The following is a 22,894-nucleotide window of genomic DNA, read 5'->3' on the forward strand; positions in this document are numbered from 1 at the left end:
AGTTATCTCCTCTTAGTTTAAGAATTTTGTTTTAAAAATGTTATTTTCTGGTAACAATCAGAGTTGTTTAGAGGTTTACCCTCAAAGTGTCTCAGTCTGTCTGTCTGTTCCTAAAAACTGTTTCATGAGATCACTTTGTTTAAGAACTTTTCCAGCAAATTTATTTAAAATAGAGAAAAATCGAAACATTAGTTATACATACATATTCATCTTGAGAAAATTGGATCTTTTGATTATCTGTTTGTATTAACATATTTTCTTTACTTCCTGCAGGGAAACATTTCTTAGATATAGACAAATTAAGACTTAAAAGATTTATTAAGACTTAAAAGATTTAAGTTCATTCATGTCATTCATTCATCTAATGGCATAATTCAATCACCAATGGTCCTTCATAATGTTGCTTGGGTTTTAACCGGTAGGGGACTTATTGACTACTTGCAATACTATGATAATTGCTTGTTTCTTATTATTCTTTGGTCTATTTGATGCTTAGGATATCAACGTCAGCTTCTGTACCAAAGAAATGATGGCTCATTCAGTGCTTTTGGAGATGCAGACGAAGAAGGGAGCTTGTGGTAAGCTGTAATTGCAGTTCTATTTGCAAATATTTTCCAATTACGATGCATTTAAGCATTTAAGACTTTGTTAAATGGAAAATAATCAAATGCATCGGAAAATAATATGTGTCTCTTTAACATATCGTTTAGAATTGATTATATTAGATTTCCATCTAGTTGTCTTGATTATACTGCACATATATTCAAGCCACGTAATTAAAGAAATGTGTCACAAGTATGAAAATGAAAGCTTTTAATGGCGCAATTGTAAAATAAAATTGTTTGTGCTAAGAAAGAACACACCCTGTTTCTTTTCGACAAATAATTGATTTGATATCAAAAGATCAGCCATTTTATGAATCATTAAACTTTTATTCTTGTGAAATAAGAATTTAGATATAATCATGCTATTATGTTGAATATAAATAAAACAAATACGTCCTTGCTTTTTTGAATAGTTAACGTTACCATGTAATTTAATGTGACTAATCTAAATGACCTAAATTTCAGGTTAACGGCCTTTGTCATTAAGTCATTTGCTCAGGCACATAAACTTAATCTCATCTTTATTGATAATTATGTTGTTGAACGGGCTGTCGGTTTTATACTTCGTCAACAGCTACCAGATGGTTATCTCAACAATGTGGGTATCGTGAGACACAAAGGTTTGCAGGTACATTTGCCGTTATCACGATTAATCTAGAAAAAAGACCTGTTTAAATTTTTTTCTGCTTATTTTACTATTCAACGTAAAACGTTAACAACATACATACTTTCTTTCTGTAAGGAAAATGTAAAATTTACATGAAAGGAATTCGTTTCGTCGAGTTTTAAATTTAGCTTATACATGTATAAATACATAATTTATTACTTTCTGATTCAGAATATATTTGATTATGCAACAATCATACTCGAACAATTATAATTATTTAAAAACATCTTGATATTGAAACATCTTGATATTGAAACATTTTATGACGAACTTGTATTTTCATTTAAGGGTGGAACAGCTGGCAACAATGCAATGCTTGCTTATGTTCTCGTTGCACTTCAAGAAGTCAAAGAATCCGAAATTATGAAGGTAAAGTATTTTAAAATTAATTAAATATATAGTCATTTCAAGGACGACTATTTCATAGATAATATAAATTATAATATAAAATATTGTGAGTTATCCTTCAGTGAATGTACATTAATAAAATCATAAAATACAGTATGACTACTAGTTTCAAGTACATGTATAGTGCTTACGCAAACAAGGTATGGTAATTTGAGTTGTTAAGTAGGTCTTGTATAAGTACTAATATGCAATACATAATCTTATATATATAAGTATAATGAACACAATTTTCAACTGAAAACAACATTGTCTGGACATATCGCGCACGAAAAATGCTGGGGAAAATGAATACAATGTATAAACCTGAAAAGTATATGCTTTTTTGAACAAGGTAACTTACTTTGTCACATCATTATTAGTTTACTTTTTTTCTACAATGCATATACGAGTAATTATACATTGTAACTTTAATAGTTTTATACTCATTCTGCTTCCTTGACAAACTATTCGATTAAAAATACAATTAAAATATTTGGAAATAATTCAGATATACTTGATACTGAAGCAGAGGAAAGGAACTACCCTTCAGATGAAACATATCTTTTTTTTGTAAATTGTACATTTTACACTTAATCATTATATATAATTAAGTAATATTTTCGTTATATATCATTAATAGGCTTACAAGGTGACATTAGGTATGAACAAAGGTATCGTGTTATTGAAGAGTGCTTTAGAATCAAAGGTCCCTAAGATGAATTCAGATTATGAAACGGCAATTGGAGCGTATGCTCTGGGTCGTGTAGACAGTATTTATAGAGATATATTGCTGACTCGTCTAGAAAGTAGTCAAAATAAAAGCATCTCTGGTAAGTCACAAAAGATGTAAGCTATGTTAAAAACAATCCTCAACTTCTTTTATTTAAGTTTAGAATTTTGTTCTGTGTATTTGCCAAGATGGTGCAGTTTGAAACATATCATATAAAGTGTAAGAAGATTAAAATAACCTTAGTGTTGCAACTGATAAGCTTTCTAATTTGTTATGATATTCTTTGTAACGTTGGGGAATTGTAGTCATATCATACTGATAAGAGGACTTTAGTAAATTTGTAATCATACCATAATTATTATTACACTTTCTTTTGTTCTTGTTGTTTATTAAAGTAACCTCCAATAAAATTCGTCGGCTTTATGTCATTATTTTATTTGACTTTTAAATACATAGAAGTAAAAACATGCCTATTTTCGCATATATAATATAAGAGTAATGAGAACATTGTTAAGTTTTGAATAAAATTCACAACAGGTCCACACATTTATATTGCTGTGCGGCTTTATCGAAGTGTTGTAAATTAAGTAAGTCCTTCAACACTGTTATTTAAATAGCAGAGAAATGTCTTTTCGTTGTTTTACATTAGCATACTAAACCAAACCGGATGTTTAATTTCCATTATAAATTCTGTTTTCAGAGCTGACATTTTCAAATTTTGCATTCTGAATAGTCAATGAATATGTTGTTAATCATTTTATTATGTAGATAACAAGATATATTGGAAGAATAAACTACATTCTCTGGAAATTGAAATTGCATCATATGCTTTGATGACGTATACAAAAATGAATCAAAAAGACAAAGGTTTGCCAATTCTCAGGTGGTTGATTGAGAACAGAAATTCATTCGGGGGATTTTATTCAACTCAGGTATGTGTATACATAAATGTATTATAATATACAGAGCAAATGCCAAATATTGACTGTTATAATTCAGCAAAAGAGAAGCAGCTACTGCATTGTTTCAAACAAACTTTTCACTAATGAAGATTAGTGGTACCGACTTTAATATTTTTTCTCTCATTTGAAATGATAAAGTACATTTTATAAGTATTTATAAGTTATATGTATTTATAACTCTTTAGCATGGAAAGTGTAAGCAATGGTATGGTATCAATCTTATATGCCACATACAATTGTCAAAAGATGTGCTAGGATTGTCAATGCAAAATGATAAATAAAAAGATAGCAATGTGGGAATTATGAATGTTATTTTGTTTTTCTGTATTCGTTGTATATGCTATGGGTATAGAAATAGTCCTTAAATGGCCGTGTCAGATAGATCGTGTAGATCGCTTGATACCTAAAGAAGAATATAAGCTAGGTTTTTGAAAATAAGTATAAAAAGGCATTGTAGTATGGTATGGAATCTATGACTTTTCATTGTTTCCTTGTTGCCACTATATCGTCGCATAATATTGCTTCTTATGATATATGTTACATATACATGAATGTTCTCTGGCGAAATTATTATTTTGGGCATAACTTTTCAACTTACATCTTTAGCTAATTCGTCTTTTATTAGGACACGGTAGTGGCACTCCAAGCTCTTGCCGAATTTGCAGGACTTATTTATAGTAGCAATGTTGATATGGTCATAGATATTTGTCGCGACACATGTGCTGTACCGGGTAACAAAGAGACGATCAACTTGAATAGCCAGAATCATGATATGCTACAATACGTCGAGGTACAGATGACTGTCTCAAAAATATATGTTTAAACAGATGGTATAAATCTGAATAGATAAAATCTTAAAATGCATTTCCGTTTGTTTGTAATTTAAACAAATGCAAAAGAATTAACGTATATAACATTTTGTTCTAAAAAATAATCATATTATATTTGTTATACGAATATACGTATGTTGCACTTATATTATTTGTCATTCTATGCAGTGATAAATAAAAAAATGAAACTTTTCTGATTTCAGTTTGTTGAAGGAAACGTTGGAAGAATTGTATTGGATGTTAAAGGTCAAGGATTGGCATTAATAGATGTAATATGGCTTATATTAACCTGCTTATTATTTAATCTTATATAAAAGAATACGTTTTTGTGTAAACTATTACACAAGATTTACGTGATAAACATGTATATCTTCATATATCAATATTAGTTGCATTACTGTAAAATATTTTCATCATTACAATAATAATAATAAAAGATTTTCTTATTTTTATATACATTTGTATTATATTCGCATTTATTCTTTTGTTTTAAAAACTAAAATTTCGTCTTTATAGGGGACATTCAGTATGTCATTTAAGTACACAGATAGAAAAATTCATTCTGTCTATCTAATAAAAAGGTTTCCATGAAAAGACTTGAAATATTTATTTCAGTAGAATTTGAATTTGTAAATTGTCTGTTAAAGAATATAATTTTGATATCATGTTTTATCTATTTATAGATTAACCAATTTTACCACGTCACCAGCGAAACAAGCGACGCTTATGATTTAACATTGACTCCGTTTGATGATACAGCAAATAAATATTCATTGAAAGTGTGTGCCAGGTAGACAATTAATTATTCTTTATTATCAATACAATTTCCAAATTTATTATATTTACATTATGATGGAGTCTTTGGCATTGTCGACCTACAACTTAGTTATGATCGTTCAGATAAGAAAGGATTCTGGATAAGCAAAGTTCTACTGTATTAATGAATGTATTAGACTTAATATTGTACAACAAGCACCGTAGATTACATTTATTGTTAGCCCACGATTTCCTGAAATGACATTTCCGGTGGACCTGTGTGACTGTATATTGAGTGTATATTGCCGTGGGCTGAGTTCAGCCAACATCGCCCTCTCTTATTGACTTTTTGGTGTAAGAGATCATCATATCACTATAAATTTTAAAAAAAGTCGTTAAGCCAATATTTTGGAGGTTGGTCAGACTGTACTGAAAAACATGTTTGTCTGGCCCAGAACTGATGACAAATACTTTCCTATTTCAGCATTGTCTGAAGCTTATGATATTTTCAAACATTACTTGTATTAATAATTAATTAAATGTCAATGTGGCAGAGCATAATTTGTCAGATTGAAACTATATGAATTCTTTCATGAACAAGTATTGTTTACTTTCAACATTCAAAGTCATAGATATACTATACAAGGTACATATTTTTATTGCCTTTGAGGCTAATACATAAAGAAGAATTAAAGATGTTTGGAAATCAGACAATGTCTGTTTGATGTTTATAAAAGAGGGTATGAAGTGAGAAACCAATGAATTAGAACCCCTTTTATCAAAATAATTATGAATTATCAAGATATGTTCTTGTAGGTACAAGATACCAAAAGAAAAAAGTAACATGGCAATTATTGATTTTGGATCGATATCAGGATTCAAACCAAATGAAGACAAAATTGTTTCAGACATTAAAATAAAAAGGCGTGAATATGAAAACGAGAGGCTTGTTCTGTACTTTGACCAGGTAAATTTTAAAAACTTGATTCACAAAGTACAATTAACAATATTTAATGGCTTTTAATCCGTTACAATCTTAACTTGCTCACTGGAACGAATCGTCAATGTCTATATGTCTCTCTCTTAATATTCTTTTGAAATGAGCGTTTCAATACTTATTGCTGTTTTAAAAAAGGCTGGAATAAGTTATTTATGTATTGGTGTTTTTTTCAAGTTGAAATAACCATATCATTTTAGAAAGAGTGGTAATCAAATTTAAAAAGATAATTCTAAAAGAATTAACATACATCGATATATATATTGATGGTCATTATAAAACAAAAATAAAAACTATGAGAAACTTTATTATTCTAGATTCCAGCTACACAAATGTGCTTGACCGTTCTTTTCCAACGAACGTCCACCGTTGCCGATGTACTACCAGCAACAGTCGAAATTTATTCCTACTACGAGCCATGTAAGTATATAATAAATATATGATGTAATTTGATTGATGGATAAAGGGTCCAGCTATACTCAGTTACAGTCGAATAATAGATCTAGTTAAAAATCGAAATTGGAACGCTCAAGTGACCAATTTGATATTGTTTTTGCAGCGGAAACTCTGATGAAGAACTACATGCCCCGGGCGTTAACCAGTAGAAAGATGTCGCTGTGTAAAGCGTGTAATTTTGCGTGTTGCAACGAAGACAACTTGATAAATATTACGGTAAACCTTGTTTCTAGATGTCATAAATGAAAATAATAATATTCAAAGTAGAAATTAAACGCTCGTGACATCGACTGTGTGTTTTGGTCCACTGATGTTAATCATCAAAAACATTGACAAATATAATATTAAAAGCATTCTAAACAATAATACGAATTTTTGAAAGTTAATACTTCAAGCTAATTTTTAGTACATTGCTCTGTTGATTGATTAAGAAGAAAAATGCAATCAAGGTAACAGATCAGCTCGTGTGTTGGACAATCTTACACTTATATAAAGTAAAAAATGTAGCTGTGTGAATAATGTCTTAACGTTTAAATTAAGTTTAATTTAATTTCTTTTTTAAAACGACATCGCTGTGCATAAAAAAAAATACGTTACAAAAATATTTACACAAATTAAGTCTTGAATATTTGCTTGTATTTTATTAAGATCATTGTTTTTACGTTTCAGTTTTCTTAGCTATACTTAATGTCTTTTTCTTATTTCAGCAATGCTAACATTCTGCAAGTCACTGGACACACTTGAGGAAACTGCCTTGATACAATTACCATTTTATCTGCAGTTCATTTTTTTGCATATTAAACAATTATTAACCGACCGGATAGTTTTGTATTTACACTGTCTCGTAGAAAGCTTTCATTGTAGGTAACATTCTCGCCACTTTGTAACAACATTTGAAGATAAGTGCAAAATGCTTCGAAATTCGCAGGTACTACTGAGTGTGCCAGATAACAAAAACAAGGGGGTCATGATGGCCCTGAGTCACTCACCAGAAACAACTGTTTTTCAGTGTTATTTTTCAAATGAACTTGCTGAAAGACCAGTCCAGCTCAACTTTTACTTGCCGTTCTAATTATTGAAATATATTGCCCTCATATTTCGGAGGCTTTGTTAAAAATATCTATGTTGCAAACTTGTGTTCCCATGAGACTATGTAGAATAAAATAATGCAGAATAAACAGGTCTAAGATTTCATGATATTTACGGACAGTCTGTAAACTTTTGGACGATCAATAATGTTACGTCATGGGTTTATGAACGACATAAATATATATGTGCTCTAACTACGTTTATTATCTAAACTATATTATATGATACATGTGTTTACATATCAGTGTCCGCGATGGTACTATATTAAGATCTAGGGAACTCTCTATTATAAAGGAGCTGTACGCACCTAGAGTATCATGTTTACAGTTTACTCATCATGCTACATCTTCCATCTTTTACAAAATTACTGTTATATTTAAACATAATTTTATCATAAGTATAACCGCATAGATTATTTGAATAACGCTTAAATAAATTCAAGGAAGAAAGACTTTATATTAGATGATGATTACAGTAACATATAGTTAATAAATGTTTCATTATCATGAGTCGTTTACAACATGTACTAATCATGATTAATACTGTAAATTTCTTCATTACAAACAATCACTGTCTATTTACAAGTCTGTTACAGCACGTGGCTTCACCTTTCTGCCTGCGCGAGTGAAATAATTAGCATTATCCGGAGGATTCAAAACCACAGGCTGTTTATTGCTATCGGTACGCTCTGACCCTACGTTAATCATTCTGTCATTAACTGACATTTCAAGGCCAGAATTCAAAGCACCATGTGTCAATAAAGGTGATTCTTTAGATTTCAACAAATCTTTACGATTTCTACGATATTGTTGTCCGTTTTCTGTTTCAACAATATAGGACCTATCGCTGTGATTTTTTATTACAACAGCGGGACTCCAGGACTTGTCTAGACGTTGAATTCTAGCGGAATCTCCAACATTTAAGGGAGACAGAGGCTTAGCATTTTTATCATAGTAATGCTTAGATTTGACCTTGGATTCTGCGATTTTTTGTTTGACTACATCAGGGGGCGGTACTCGTGGTATAAGGTTTTCCCTTACAGTGGGAAGGATAGAACGAAGTTGTCGTGATTGGACTAACTGCGCTGGACTGAAATTTCCTATATCAACGAGAGGAGTAGAACGATATTCTAAAAATCCTATTCTCGGATCAGAATTATCATCTTTTGCCTTTTTAAGTATACGTTTGGCAACTTTAACCATCGCCTCAGCCAAACCATTTGTTTGGTTATGATATGGACTACATTTTACATGTACAAAATCCCATGACTTTGAAAAACTCCTCAAATTCTTGACTAGAAAAAACATGGACCCCCATCAGTGACTATTTTCTCACAAATGCCCCAATGTGACATGATATCTTTCATGTGGGAAATAACAGTTGAACTTTTTATGTTCGAAAGTTCATGAACTATGGGATACCTAGAATAGTAATCGGACATGACCATGAAATTTTTCTCATTAAGTGAGAACAAGTCACACCCTGCAATTTGAAACGGATAGTCTGGGATTTCAGAGCTGATTAATGGCTCCTTCTGTTGCGATGACCTGTATTCCAGACAAATCTGACATTGATTTACCAATTCAATTATATCATTTGAAATTCCCGGCCAAAACATTATTGACCTTGCTCTACTTAGGCATTTTTGCGCACCCAGATGACTGGAATGCAGCACCTTTAACATTTCAGATCTGAGTGACCTGGGCATAACGATTTTTTCCCCTTTCATTATTAAACCATTAACCTCAGATAACTCATCCCTATAGTTCCAAAAGGCGGCAATTAACTGATGACAAGCCTTTTTGTACTTAGGCCAACCAAACTTTATTGTTTGTTGTAATGTACATAATTGTTCATCTTGTTTTGTGTGTAACTTGATTTCCTCAAGTTTTCTATCTGACACGGGTAAAGATGAGATAACCATGCAAACGTGTGCCTCAATACCCTCATTAAGTTCTGGGCTTGTATCCGGACTGGCGTTTCTGCTAAGTCCATCTGCTAATGGGATTTTCTTACCGGACATGTGACGAAACTGAAACCTATATGGAGTTAATTTCAGGACTAAACGCTGCAACCTAGCAGGTATTGAATGCATAGGCTTTTTCAGCAATCCCTGTATAGGGAGATGGTCATTTTCTACAATGACATCACGGCCATAGCAGTACTGATGAAATTTCGTAAATCCAAAGACAATAGATAATAATTCTTTAGAAATTTGACCCATATTTCTCTGTGATTCAGTTAAGCTACGGGATGCAAATGCTATGGGACGTTTTTCCTGAAGGATTACTGCCCCTAAAGATTTGGAAGAAGAATCAACTTGCAATGTCAAGGATTTGTTTGGGTCATAATAAGCTAAACATGTGTCCTTACAAATGACTTCTTTCATTTTTTCAAAGGACTCATTTTGAGGCTTTTGCCACGTGAATATAGTGTCCTTATGCAATAACTCTCTCATAGGAGCGGTAATCTCTGATAAATTGTCAGAGACATAACGACTGAGATAATTAACCATGCCTAATACCACCTGTAGTTCACTTTTGATGTGGGTGGTCTCATATCCTTAATGGCCTCAATTTTGGCGGGATCGGCCTTTAAGCCTTCTGCAGTTAACACGTGACCAAAAATAACTAATCTCGTGAGACCTACTTCCAACTTTCTGGAATTGAAACGAATGCCTTTGTTCAAAGCACGTTCAAGGACAGCTACTAAATTTCGGTCATGACTTTCCCTCGTGGAACCCATACACAAATATCATCAACAATTGTAGCTACCCCTTCGAGACCTATCAGTGCCTCTTCAAGGGCGCGAACCAAAAAAATCACCTGATACGTTTAATCCGTATGGACATCGAAGATACCTGAAGACCCCCAATGGACTGTTAAATGCAGTCAAATATGACGACTCTTCAGATAACTGTATTGACCAGTAAGCACTAGTTAAGTCCAATTTAGTGAAATACTTTGCATTACCAAACTTATGTAATACGTCATCAAGTGTTTTCAGCGGGTAGGGTGTACGCTTAATTGCACTATTAAGCGAACGAGGGTCTAAACAAAGACGTATATCGCCATTACTTTTTTCAGTAACAACTAAATTATTACACCATTCAGTGGGTGTTGAAATCTTAGCAATTACTCCCATTTTTTCCATTCGTGTAAGTTCCTGTTTCACTTTATCTTGTAAAGCAACTGGAATCCTACGGGGAGGATGAACAACTGGTGTAGCATTTGAGTCAACATGAATGTTACATTCCCCAGAAATTAACCCTATGCCATCAAAAACCTGGGCATAATCCGTCAAAAGGGACTCTTTAGTAAGAAATGCCTCTTTGTTTCTATGATTATAATCATTTTGTACAGAATGAGCAAATTCTATGAGCTTAAAGCCCAAGCACGACTCGCAACCTAATAGTGGTGGGGATTTCGTGTCTACGACATGAAACGTGACATTTTTTGCTTGACCTGAAACAGCATGAGAACAAGGGAGAGTGATTTGCCCTTTGCAATGCAAAGAATTGCCATTGTAGGCGGTCAATTTAGATGTGGGCTTTTCAAGAGGTGCCGTGATTCCTAAACCTTGAAAGGTAGATAATGGCAAAATGTTTACCTGAGAGCCAGTGTCTAACTTCATTTGCACAGCCTTTTTGCTATTTCCAATTAATATTTCTGTAAACATCTGTCCATTTTTTACTGTTACACAAACAAGTCTGTCCACATTTTCTACACAGTCAATGTATAATTCAGAACTTAAATTTGAAATTTCATTCACTGTTCTAGATTTACAAACATTGCTCCAGTGGTTCCATTTTTTACAATTGTTACATTGTGTTCCTTTTGCTGGACAACGCTGCTTGTCAGTATGTTGATTTCCACATCTGTTACATTTTGTACTGTGTGAACGTTCCCCAATGCGACCTGGATTGCTTGATGTTTCTGTATATCGACCTGGATTCATCGATGAAGGGTTCCGAAACGAACGACCTTGGATGCCCGATGAACGGCTAGGCATCCGTCCCTTCGGTCTTGATACTGCATGTACCGGAGCACTTTCTTGGACGTTATTGAACATTTTTATTTGAGATGCAGCATACTCAAATTCCTGGCAAATTTTTGTTGCCTTGTCTAATTTCAGATCTTTCCCTACTTGCAAAAGCCTTTCTCTTAATTTCGTGGATGACACACCAAATATAATTCTATCTCTGATCATGTCATCTTTCATTGTTCCAAAATCACACTCTGTAGCCTTGTTTTTAACTATTGTGATGAATTGTTCCATTGTTTTTTCGTTTTGTGTGATATTATTGAATTGATAGCGGCTAAATACTGGGTTAATTATGGGAGCGATGTGTTCTCGGACTTTTTGGAAGATCTTTTTTGTTTCTTTTCTATCTGCATTAGAAAAATTGGCGGCTCTATATATTTCTCTTCCCTTTGCACCCATATAAAGCAATAGCATTGTAACGTGGACATCTTCTTCTTGGTCTTTCAAGGGTCCTTTAAATACTAATTCACAGTGCTCTTGAAATTTTGCGAATTCTTCTACAAGATTGGTTGATGTCCAGTCCATTTGAGGTTGCGGGATACCACTTAAATTCATTTTTTTATAATATTCCAGCACTTAAGGAAATGTTAATGTAATATTCCAACAAGAAGGAATTATAGTTTATGTCTGTCCTTTTTTAAAGAATGTTTAGCACATTTATTAATATTCCGTCATTAGGAATGATTTTCCTTTTTATATAATATTCTTTCCTTAGGAATTATAATTATACTATTTAAAATATTCCGTCTTTAAGAATTATTATCTTTCCAGTTCTGACACCATGTTACGTCATGGGTTTATGAACGACATAAATATATATGTGCTCTAACTACGTTTATTATCTAAACTATATTATATGATACATGTGTTTACATATCAGTGTCCGCGATGGTACTATATTAAGATCTAGGGAACTCTCTATTATAAAGGAGCTGTACGCACCTAGAGTATCATGTTACAGTTTACTCATCATGCTACAAATAATTTTACAGATTTTTGAATCCGTAAATTAACAAACATTAAGTAAGAAAATAGTAGAAGTTGCATTAAAATTCAAAACCACGGGTTAAAATTAATAAGGTTACTGTATATACTATATGATTAAATGTAACAGTATGGTAAAATTCGGAACAATATTATGACTTGCAATTTTCACTTTTATCAAATATTGCAAAATCATCATACAAAGATGAAACTCACCACATTACCTTTGTAAATATAAACAATCAATAAAACAATTAGTCAGAAGCTGAGGATTCTAGTATAAAACTAAAAACAGCAAATTTTACATTGAATATAGATTTGTAAATTGGTGGATTGATCTTTAAATTTCTAGACCATCCATAAATTTACGGTCAGTCCATAAATATCATGGAATCCTACACCTGATAAATGACCACTACAGCAGGGTTAATTTTGATGGAACATTTTTCTTTATAACTTTTTTGAATGAATACACAAAATGTCACATACAAAATATGTAAGGTGTTTACAGTATGGGACAACCAACTTTTTATATGAGGGCAAATTCGATCGTGCCCAATCGGTAAAATTATGGAGCTTTGGTAGCGTCTATCTTTCGGAACGGTATTCGTAAAAATTACCGTTGCCACCAATATAGAACTGTCGCGATTGATTATAAAGGCCTTGACAATACAAACAATCGACTTACCTTCCACGTCAGAAGCTGAGGATTCTAGTATAAAACTAAAAACAGCAAATTTTACATTGAATATAGATTTGTAAATTGGTGGATTGATCTTTAAATTTCTAGACCATCCATAAATTTACGGTCAGTCAATAAATATCATGGAATCCTACACCTGATAAATGACCACTACAGCAGGGTTAATTTTGATGGAACATTTTTTCTTTATAACTTTTGTGAATGAATACACAAAATGTCACATGCAAAATATGTAAGGTGTTTACAGTATGGGACAACCAACTTTTTATTTGAGGGCAAATTCGTGCCCAATCGGTAAAATTATGGAGCTTTGGTAGCGTCTATCTTTCGGAACGGTATTCGTAAAAATTACCGTTGCCACCAATATAGAACTGTCGCGATTGATTATAAAGGCCTTGACAATACAAACAATCGACTTACCTTCCACGTCTGGATCGTAGCCAAGCTGGGAATTGCCTACATCTTCTAGTTACAAATTACACTAATGTGGCGCCCAACTGTCAAGCCTAACACACTAGTTCCGAACCTTCCATCAACTTCCGTCAACTCACGTAACCAGTACCATACGGTACTACAAAACTCTAAAGTTTGTGCATCCCAATGTAAATGGATTGTCTCTTTTTTCAGTTATACAAACTGTGCAAGTCATTTTATTACCATCATACCGCAACCAAAGAATTGCTTTCAAGCCATTCGGTACGAAAAACTCGCTTTGGAGCATTATCATTTTGCTTGGATTTCTCAGTTCTTTCAGCATTCGCCGATTGATTTGGTTGGGGAACCTCATTTGGTATAGGCGCAGAGTTGTTTACGGTAGATTCTGTCGCCCCATCAACGTTAACATTGTCTTTATTGAAGCATGAAGTCAATCTTTGCTGCTTTTTTTCCGAAGCAGACATTGTGAATTTACCCGGATAATGACGCCACAATCTGAAGCGTCTGAACGCTTTTAACGCGTAATATTCACTAAAGCGTCTAAGATAAATCATGTGACCGATCAGCTGATGCTCATGTTTTTTTTAGAAAAAATATGTACTAAAAAAATATGCAAAAATATGCGGAAAACGCACGGCTATATTACCGCGTCAAATGCAAAAGTATTGCGTCAAAAACGCAGAAAACGCTCTCCAGAGGAAACACTGCATGTAGTGATGTAATTAAGTGAATATGAATGAAACCAAATAAAGCTTAATACTAAGTCATTATATATCTTGTATAATGTGCTCAAGTTATTTCATAAGAGGTCTTGACCTCAAATTATTTCATCAGCAAATATGAAAGACATTCCAACACGAGTTGTTTTCCTTTTTGAAGAAATGCCATGGTCAGGGGTATTTTAGCTTTAGCAGTCCCTAAAAGGGGTCAATCAAATAAATATGAGCAATTTTAATTAAAGATATCTATAAGAATGTTAATAACAAAGTTAGGTGATCATCCATCAATAAGTTCTGTAGAAAAAGCTGTCTAAATGCATGTTTATATTATTTTGAGCTCCCTTGACCCCTACAAGGGGCCTATCAAATTAATATGAGCATCTTTGATAAAAGAGTACCTAAGAATGCTACAGACAAAGTTTGGTGATCATCCATCAATTGGTTCTGTAGAAGAAGATGTCTAAAGGTTTTTCTATTTTTAGCTCTTTTGACCCCTAAAAGGGGCCAATTGAAATCATATCAGCAAATTTAGGTGTGACTGTCACAAGAATGCTACAGACCAAATTTGAAGTAAATCTGTCCAGCGGTTTCAGAGAAGAAGATGATTGTTGACGCATAACGACGGCCGCCGGAGTATCCCCCTTTGATTCTAATAGCTCACCCTGAGCCTTTGGTTCTAGTGAGCTTAAAAAATAAGGATCGAGAATAAGTTTGGTATTGTTATGAAAATTGTTAAGTTTTGGTTGTAAATGCATTTTCTCTGCATTGCATACGATAGAAGGCGGACAAGATCATTTTGAAAATAATTAAATAAATCGTTTTTAAATCAAGACTCTAGGAACCATGTGTGTAGTTACCAAGCGAACAATTTGCAATTTGGTTTGAATTCACGAAAATTGCTTAATTTGCAAATACATTCACAAGTACATGTTACCTCCTTATCCATTGTTTGAGAAAAATCACCGGGTGCATCCAGTTACGCAGAAAGTAACAGGAATTGTGCAAAAGGAACGTATATTTCAGGTTTATGGGTGAGTAAACCAATATTTGTACCTCAGACAGGATGCAGCGTATACGACTTCTCAAACATTTTATTAACCTTTCTGGGAATAATTTGCAATAAGCGATAAAGTATACATTGTCCATATGCGTAATTCATTTCTTTTCATTGATTTGCTTTTTCAATTTACCGCTATTACGTGTTCTTTCGTAATTTTCACTATATCTGCTTGTCCGTAGTAACTTACTGCGTTCGAAAGAACCAGAATAAAATATTAGAGTTAAAACGACTTGTCATTCCCTTATGAGAGTGCATGTCCGTTATATATTAACAAAATATTTCAGCCCAAGTCATAGTTACATGTGAAATTTTGTGAATCAAAACAATAAAAATAAATGTTTTCACGTTTATCTTAAAACTGATTAGATAAACGTCGCAGCGTATTTTCTAAACAGGGAATTACATTATAATGCTAGAGGTCTATGGTTGCCATAGGAAGTCATTGGTTGCTAAGGAAGTCAAAATATGTGCTATGGAAAGTCAGTGGTTGCTACGAAGTCAATAGTTGCTATGGAAAGTAACCGGTTGCTACGGGAAGACAATGGGTGATCTGGGAGTCAATGGGTCATTATGTAAATTAACTGGTTGGAAGTCACATATAAGGAAAATTTATGTTTCCCCGGGGCGGGGTCAATTTTGACCAAAAAGCTATAATTTTCATAATTTTGTAGAGGTCCACCAGACAATGTTGCATAACAAAATATCTAAGTTAAAGTCTCTTTAGTATAATGGAAGTAGATTTGTTCTTCTACTACACACATATAAGAAACATCAATGAACCCCTGATGCACGGTCAATTTTGACCCAAGGACTTTAATTTGAAACAAGATTGCATTTGAGAAAAATGCTATGTCACCGCATTAATACAACACTAAGCCTTGTATCTTCAGACAATAAGATTTTTTGATTTTTTTACTAAATGTTTATATTGAAAATCAATGACCCTCGGGGCGGGGGTAATTTTGACCCCAGGGCTATAATTTGAACAATCTTGCTAGAGTTTCACTACACAATGTTTCATGCAAAATATCTAACATCTAGCATTTGTCAATTGCTAGAAGAATTTTTTACTATAAACATATAAGGAAAACCAATGACCCCCGGGGCGGGGCCGATTTTAAGCCCAGGACTTTAATTTGAATAATCTGGGTAGAGGTCTACCAGACAATGCCTTATGCAAAATATCTAAGCTTCATGTCTTTTGGGTCTTTACATGAAGGTATTTTAAGTTTTTACTATATTACTATATGTACAGGGCTATAATTTGAACATGTTGGTAAGGGTCTCCCAGACAATGCCTTATGCAAAATATCTAAGCTCTAGGCCTTTTGGGTCTTTACAAGAAGGTTTTTTAAATTCATTGCCATGGCAACCAGATTTATGCTTTGAACAACTTTGGAAGCCCTTCACCCAAGGATCAATCCTGCCAAGTTTGGTTGAAATTGGACTAGTGAATTTTCACAAGAAGATTTCTAAAGTTCACTATATAATCTATAGAACACACACACACACAAACACACAGGTGAATCTTTATACGCCACCGCATCACAGATGCTGCGGTGGCATAAAAACTTAGTAGAGATCTACTAGATAAAGTTTCATGTCAAAAACTAAGCTTTAGCTCTTGTCGTTTTAAAGACGAATTTTTTACTATATACATACCCAATTTTGACCAGTTATAATTTGAACAATATTTGTATTGGTCCACCAGACAATTTTTTATACAAAATATCTACGCTAGAGCCTCTGCAGAAGAAGATTTATTCTGTTGTTTTAACAATACCTGTATACATATGAGGAAAATCAATGGGCCAATTTAAACCCCAGAGCTTTTATTAGACACCCACTTGAAGATAAATATCAAAGCTCAAGCTATTTGTGTTATTAAAATGAGTTTTTTCTGAAGAGTTCTTCTTTTTAACAATTTTCAAAGGTGCCACCCAAAGAACATTCTTGTTAAGTTTGGATAAAATTGGCTTCGATGTTTATGAGGAGTAAATTTAAGATTTACAGACGGACGAAGAACGAATTGCAAGCACTTAAAAGGCATTAAAAAAAACTCTACCAGACTTGATTCTTTACTTAACACTTTAATAGATATATATTCAAAAGAAAAAACTATATATAAAAATATGAATCACAGAATAATGTAAAATCACACAAGTACTAACAAATTGCAATAAAATTGTTAATTGATATATATACATTAAAATGGACGAATTTAAACAAGCATAGATGCCTTGCAGTAGAAATCCATTTATGGATGTATATAGATATGTACAATAAACGATTTTCACGTTAATGACTGATATGTATGATTAAACAGGAAACGTGTCAACAATAGGTAGACTGTACAAAATTCAACAAGTTTATTGAAAAAGCTGTTAAATTCCATTATAATAAGCAGTAAAAACTTATCGGAAAGTATGAAAGTAAATCTGGAAAAAACAATGCCAAAATGGTCTGTAACAATAGGCCTCAGAAACAAATAATTTTTTACTTCTTTAGAAAAGGTCAAGATGAATTAAATAATGTTGAAATAATTGTTTAAGAGAAAGTAAAGTGCTTGGTACAATAGAAAGTAACAATAAATGTTTAATGAGTTGTCATAAAAGTAGTAAAATGTAAAATAGTGGTATTTTAGACTTCCTTACAAAATACCATAATTCACTATAATTGTACTGACTGCCAGAAAGCAACAGAAGTAATTGATGGTTCGAATAATTGCAGGCCAATGAGTAACTTTTCGGATGCTATAAGAATACACCAAAAGGAAAGATCTCTTGAAATATAACAAGAGGGCCATGATGGCCCTGAGGTCGCTCACCTGTATATAGCCCCCCCCCGGGCCAATTCTTACCCAAGGGCTTTTATTTGTTTATTTGAACAGACTTGGTAGACACCCATAAGAAGATGTTTCATGCTAAACATCTAAGTTCTAGCTCATTGGGTTTTTTAAAAGAAGATTTTTTAAGTTTTTACCATACACATATAGTTAAAAACAATGACACCCCTGGGGCAGGGCCAGTTTTGACCCCCGGGCTTTTATTTGAACAAACTTTGTAGAAATTTACTAAAAGATGTTTCATGCTTTATATCTAAACTCTAGCTATATGGGTTTTTTCAAAGAAGATTTTAAAGTTTTTGCTATACACAAAAAAGGAAAATCAATGACCCCCGGGCGGGGCCAATTTTGACCCATGGGCTTTTATTTGAACAAACTTTGTAGACACTGATTAGAAGATGTTTCATGCTTAATATCTAAACTCTAGCTATATGGGTTTTTTCAAAGAAGAGTTTTAAGTTTTTGCCATACACATATAAGGAAAATCAATGACCCCCTGGGGCGGGGCCAATTTTGACCCAAGGGCTTTTATTTGAACAAATTTGGTAGACACCCATTAGAAAATGTTTCATGCTAAATATCTTAGCTCTAGCTCTTTGGGTTCTTTAAAAGAAGATTTTTTTAAGTTTTTACTATATGCATATAGGGAAAATCAATGACCCCCTAGGGCGGGGCCAATTTTGACCCAAGGGCTTTAATTTGAACAAACTTGGTAGACACTCACTAGAAGATGTTTAATGCCAAATATCTTAGCTCTAGCTCTTTGGGTTCTTTAAAAGAAGATTGTTTAAGTTTTTACTATATGCATATAGGGAAAATCAATGACCCCCCTGGGGCGGGGCCCATTTTGACCCCAGGGCTTTTATTTGAACAAACTTGGTCGACACTCACTAGAAGATGTTACATGCCAAATATCTAAGCTCTAGCTCTTAGGGTTGTTTAAAAGAAGATTTTTTAAGTTTTTTCTTTCGGTTGCCATGGCAACCAGAGTTCTGCATGGAATTAAATTCTTTGAACAATTTTTAAAGGTGACCACCAAAGGAACATTCCTGTGAAGTTTGGATGAAATTGGCTCAGTGGTTTATGAGGAGATGTCATTTAAAGCAAAAGTTTACGGACGGACGGACGACGGACGGACGATGGACGGACGCCGGACGAAAAGCGATAACAAAAGCTCACCCTGTCACTTTGTGACAGGTGAGCTAAAAATAAAAGCATTTCTAAGGCAAAATATGCCTTTCAGGAGGAAAGCGGTTGCAGAAACACTTGTCTGAAGCTTAGAATATTAATGGACATAAAGTACAATATGCTTCCTTAAACACATTACATACACGTTATAAAAAATCAAAATTTTAAACATGAAGTGACAGACTTCATTTGATGATAAAAAAAAATCTTTAAAAAAATAAAACAAACATCTAAAATTGGTTCAACCTTGACTAGTATTTTTGTACTTTTGTAGTCAAATCAAAATCACTTTAAGTACAGAAATATATCTAATGTTTGATTCTGTATTTTTCATAAACGAATTGTTAAAAGTATGACAGTAGTGCTTAATTCTATCAAATTAGATTGTAAAGATATACTTATACGGCATATTTACCTGAAAAAGATTTAGATAATAAGCCAAAAAGCACTTCATTACATGTACATCTTTAATAAAATGGTAATCACCGGAAAGCACCTATCAACAAAACAAAATAAAATTGCAGCAACATGAAAAACAAACATATCCTGTATATTTAAAATACCTAAATATCATTGAAAAATACACGGTCTATGTACAAAAAGAGAAAACAATTTATTTTAAAAATACACTTTAACAATCTTCAATAAAATCCCATGTTCATTTTTTTCACAGTGCAATATATCTATATACAAAATGAATAAAACTCTTTGATACTTTATCTATCTAATAGCATTTGTAAATTACTAAGTTTTGTATATAGGTCCCTGTACCTTTAAAACAGTCATTGACATTTGATTTATACTGACTAAAGCGTATGTATAGAGTGTTTATGTTTTTCTGATAAATTTTGCGTATCTATTTCTCCAATAATCAAGTTGTTTCAAGACTTGGTAAGTTTTTCACTGCCGCTGTCTTTTTTATTGGTCCCCTCTTTGGGTCGATTATTCTTTGGTCCTCTGGTATATTGCTATTAATAAAATGACAAAATATGTTAACATTTATTTAATAATTAAAAAATTTAAAAAAAAAATGAATAAAAAAAATTATAAGCACCTTCTTTTCCAGTTCGAAATACTATGAAAACTAAATGAATTTCAGTATTTAATAACAATATTACCCTGGAATACATACATATTGATATTTACTAGAAGGCCAGTTCGTGGTTTGTGGATATTACGACAAATCGCCATTACATTACTTAAAATAATTACACTTTTAATGCCACAAACAGCCCGAGATAAAATTAAATGAGAATGTGTTATATAAATATATACCATGTCACATTTACCAGAAAGACCACCAAAACAAAAAGATTCCGAATAAAATACCAAATACATTATAACCACATCCGTTTGTTAAAATGAAACTTTAAAACAAGAACTTGAATCTTTGATAAATCTGAATAGTATGTGTATTTATAGAGAAACAATATGCATGCCTTTACTATTGCTGACATCAACAGCATTTGCACGAAAAGAACAAATCATTTTTCGTACCGAAAATGATCAGGTGGTTATAATGCCTACTTTTCCGTCGTTTCAACTTCGATAGTATATCATTTTTTTAATGTCTTGCAATACGTCCATATTGTATTTCAATTCACACATGATAATAAATAAAGTATGGACTTTCAATGTTTGTACCATGTGATTTTCTGATAGAAATTATTATTTGATGCAATCTTATCAATTTAGCCTCATTTAAATTTACAGAGTTCACAAATCCATATCAAATGTATAACGTACTCAATGTAGCCTCGTTTTCATTTTCTTAATCCTAAAATATCTATATCAAATGAATATCATACTATATCAAGCCTCATTTTTACTTTCCAAGTCCAAAATATCAATTCATATTAAATTTGAAGAAACAAAGTTCATATAAAATGTGCAAACAACGGTGGTGTGAAATAAAGACGTCATAATACTCGTTGAGAAAAATACTGAATCTATTGGACTCATACACAGCGTCTCGTTTGACAGCTGTGTACTCGTCCTATGGAATTCGATCAGTATTTGTACTCAAAAAAGTAAAATAATCTCATAGTATATTCTCACAGTTCATAATATGCCTTATGCAATTCAAAAATAAATATATATCAAAATTATTTTGCGGTTTTGATTCTAAATTCTCAGAATGTAAAATGTTTGTATATCATTGGACGTTTTCAATCATTTTGATTTAAATTTTTTTTAAACATATCATAAAGGATGACAGTTAAGACACATATAAAAAGTCAGTGTTTCACCATTCTCCCAGTTGATTTTAATCAAAGAAATCTTCGTGCTGAATATATATGACACCGCAAATGCAGAAACAGGGCTACACTGAAAACAGTCATGTTACATTTTCGACATACAAAAAAGAGAAAAACTGTGATTTTTTATTTAGCCTTAACGCTTCTGACTGTTCTGCCAGATTTGTGAGTACTCGCTGACTTAGCATCACCCTTTTTTCCAAAAAACTGAGCAAGAAACTCGTCATTTCTGAAAATGAATAGCCTAATGTATTTAAGCAAATGACTATATGTCTCATATTCATAAGCATTGTAAACAGTTTTACGACAAAGTAACAACTTTATATCATTACTTATGCTATAATAATTGTTAAAGCTACATAGTTTTAATTCTTTAATTTTAATGTTACAAAATATGCACATGCAAGAACAAACGTTTAAGAAACATGACTGAAGAAAATGTTCATTTCCGGATAAACTAACGTTTTTATAATACCAAAAACATTAAGAATTAGAAGTATGCCGTTACTTTGTAATATGACTGTTTACAGAGCATTTCCCGGATAAAGAATCTCTTAAAGTATGTGGCAAATTTCTGAAATAAATCTCCTCTAATGATACCACATTGTAATTTTGATTTATTGGATATGACTCATATCAATACCAATCTGCAATAAAATACTGTTAATTTGCTGATTTTGTTTGGGGGATACGTTCATATTTTACTTTATATACTTGGTAAACTTTATACTTTAATGTTTTCAAGGAAAAATGTTTGTATAAGAGAGAATTTAGGCCTCAGAAAGCATTCATTCATTTCTCTGTCTTATCAGTCCTTCTTAAAACAATACCACTCATTCATTATAAACGTTATATAACTATTGAATAATTTGAATAATTGCAAAGTCATTGATTTTCTCTCTGCATGTAATTTTATTTAATGACCAATATGAAAATGATTATTAATAAAAGACAAATTTTATAAAAAAAAAGACAATTTGCCACACTTTAAGAAGCAGATTTTGCAGCTTATCAATCGTTTAAACCATACATGTACCTAATACTTGATACACGAGATCCCATATTTGAATTTGGATTGAATGAATTATGTCTCCGTCTACCAAACCTGGAACTATGTTTATCAATAATTTTAATATTTCCTTGAAAATGCTTGTTAACATATATTCCAAAACACTTTGA

The 22,894-nt window shown here is 32.6% G+C and overlaps 4 protein-coding genes across 52 annotated transcripts in view; 1 reads left to right on the plus strand and 3 right to left on the minus strand.

Moving 5' to 3' along the window:
* The window catches only part of LOC132725101 (CD109 antigen-like), a 201,826-nt gene extending 194,619 nt beyond the window's left edge, over positions 1–7,207 (plus strand). The window contains exons 31-37 of the mRNA XM_060710112.1: positions 3,977–4,141; positions 4,385–4,450; positions 4,865–4,971; positions 5,754–5,904; positions 6,252–6,354; positions 6,494–6,606; positions 7,098–7,207. Coding sequence (XP_060566095.1) covers positions 3,977–4,141; positions 4,385–4,450; positions 4,865–4,971; positions 5,754–5,904; positions 6,252–6,354; positions 6,494–6,606; positions 7,098–7,106 — 714 coding nt within the window. The 3' untranslated portion in view covers positions 7,107–7,207. The remainder of the gene's footprint in view (positions 1–3,976; positions 4,142–4,384; positions 4,451–4,864; positions 4,972–5,753; positions 5,905–6,251; positions 6,355–6,493; positions 6,607–7,097) is intronic.
* Positions 7,208–8,773: 1,566 nt separating this feature from the next.
* On the minus strand, positions 8,774–9,994 carry LOC132725087 (uncharacterized). The gene has a single exon (XM_060710095.1). The coding sequence runs from the start codon at positions 9,992–9,994 to the stop codon at positions 8,774–8,776; it is 1,221 nt and encodes a 406-aa protein (XP_060566078.1).
* Positions 9,995–10,278: 284 nt separating this feature from the next.
* LOC132725088 (uncharacterized protein K02A2.6-like) lies at positions 10,279–12,078 on the minus strand. The gene has a single exon (XM_060710097.1). It carries the CDS (start codon positions 12,076–12,078, stop codon positions 10,279–10,281), a length of 1,800 nt encoding a protein of 599 aa, XP_060566080.1.
* Positions 12,079–17,494: 5,416 nt separating this feature from the next.
* LOC132725103 (coiled-coil domain-containing protein 169-like) overlaps positions 17,495–22,894 on the minus strand; it is a 29,076-nt gene continuing 23,676 nt past the window's right edge. For 47 of the 49 annotated variants that reach the window (XM_060710162.1, XM_060710128.1, XM_060710125.1 and 44 more), the window contains one exon: positions 17,495–20,425. In XM_060710162.1, coding sequence (XP_060566145.1) covers positions 20,329–20,425 — 97 coding nt within the window. In that variant the 3' untranslated portion in view covers positions 17,495–20,328. Of the gene's footprint in view, positions 20,426–21,817; positions 21,945–22,751; positions 22,827–22,894 lie in introns of all 49 variants that reach the window. The other 2 variants (XM_060710146.1, XM_060710127.1) reach the window with 2 other exon arrangements.

The sequence above is a fragment of the Ruditapes philippinarum genome, unplaced genomic scaffold (assembly GCF_026571515.1).
Source record: "Ruditapes philippinarum isolate M1 unplaced genomic scaffold, ASM2657151v2 ctg705_1_1_1_1, whole genome shotgun sequence".
NCBI classification, from domain to species: domain Eukaryota; kingdom Metazoa; phylum Mollusca; class Bivalvia; order Venerida; family Veneridae; genus Ruditapes; species Ruditapes philippinarum.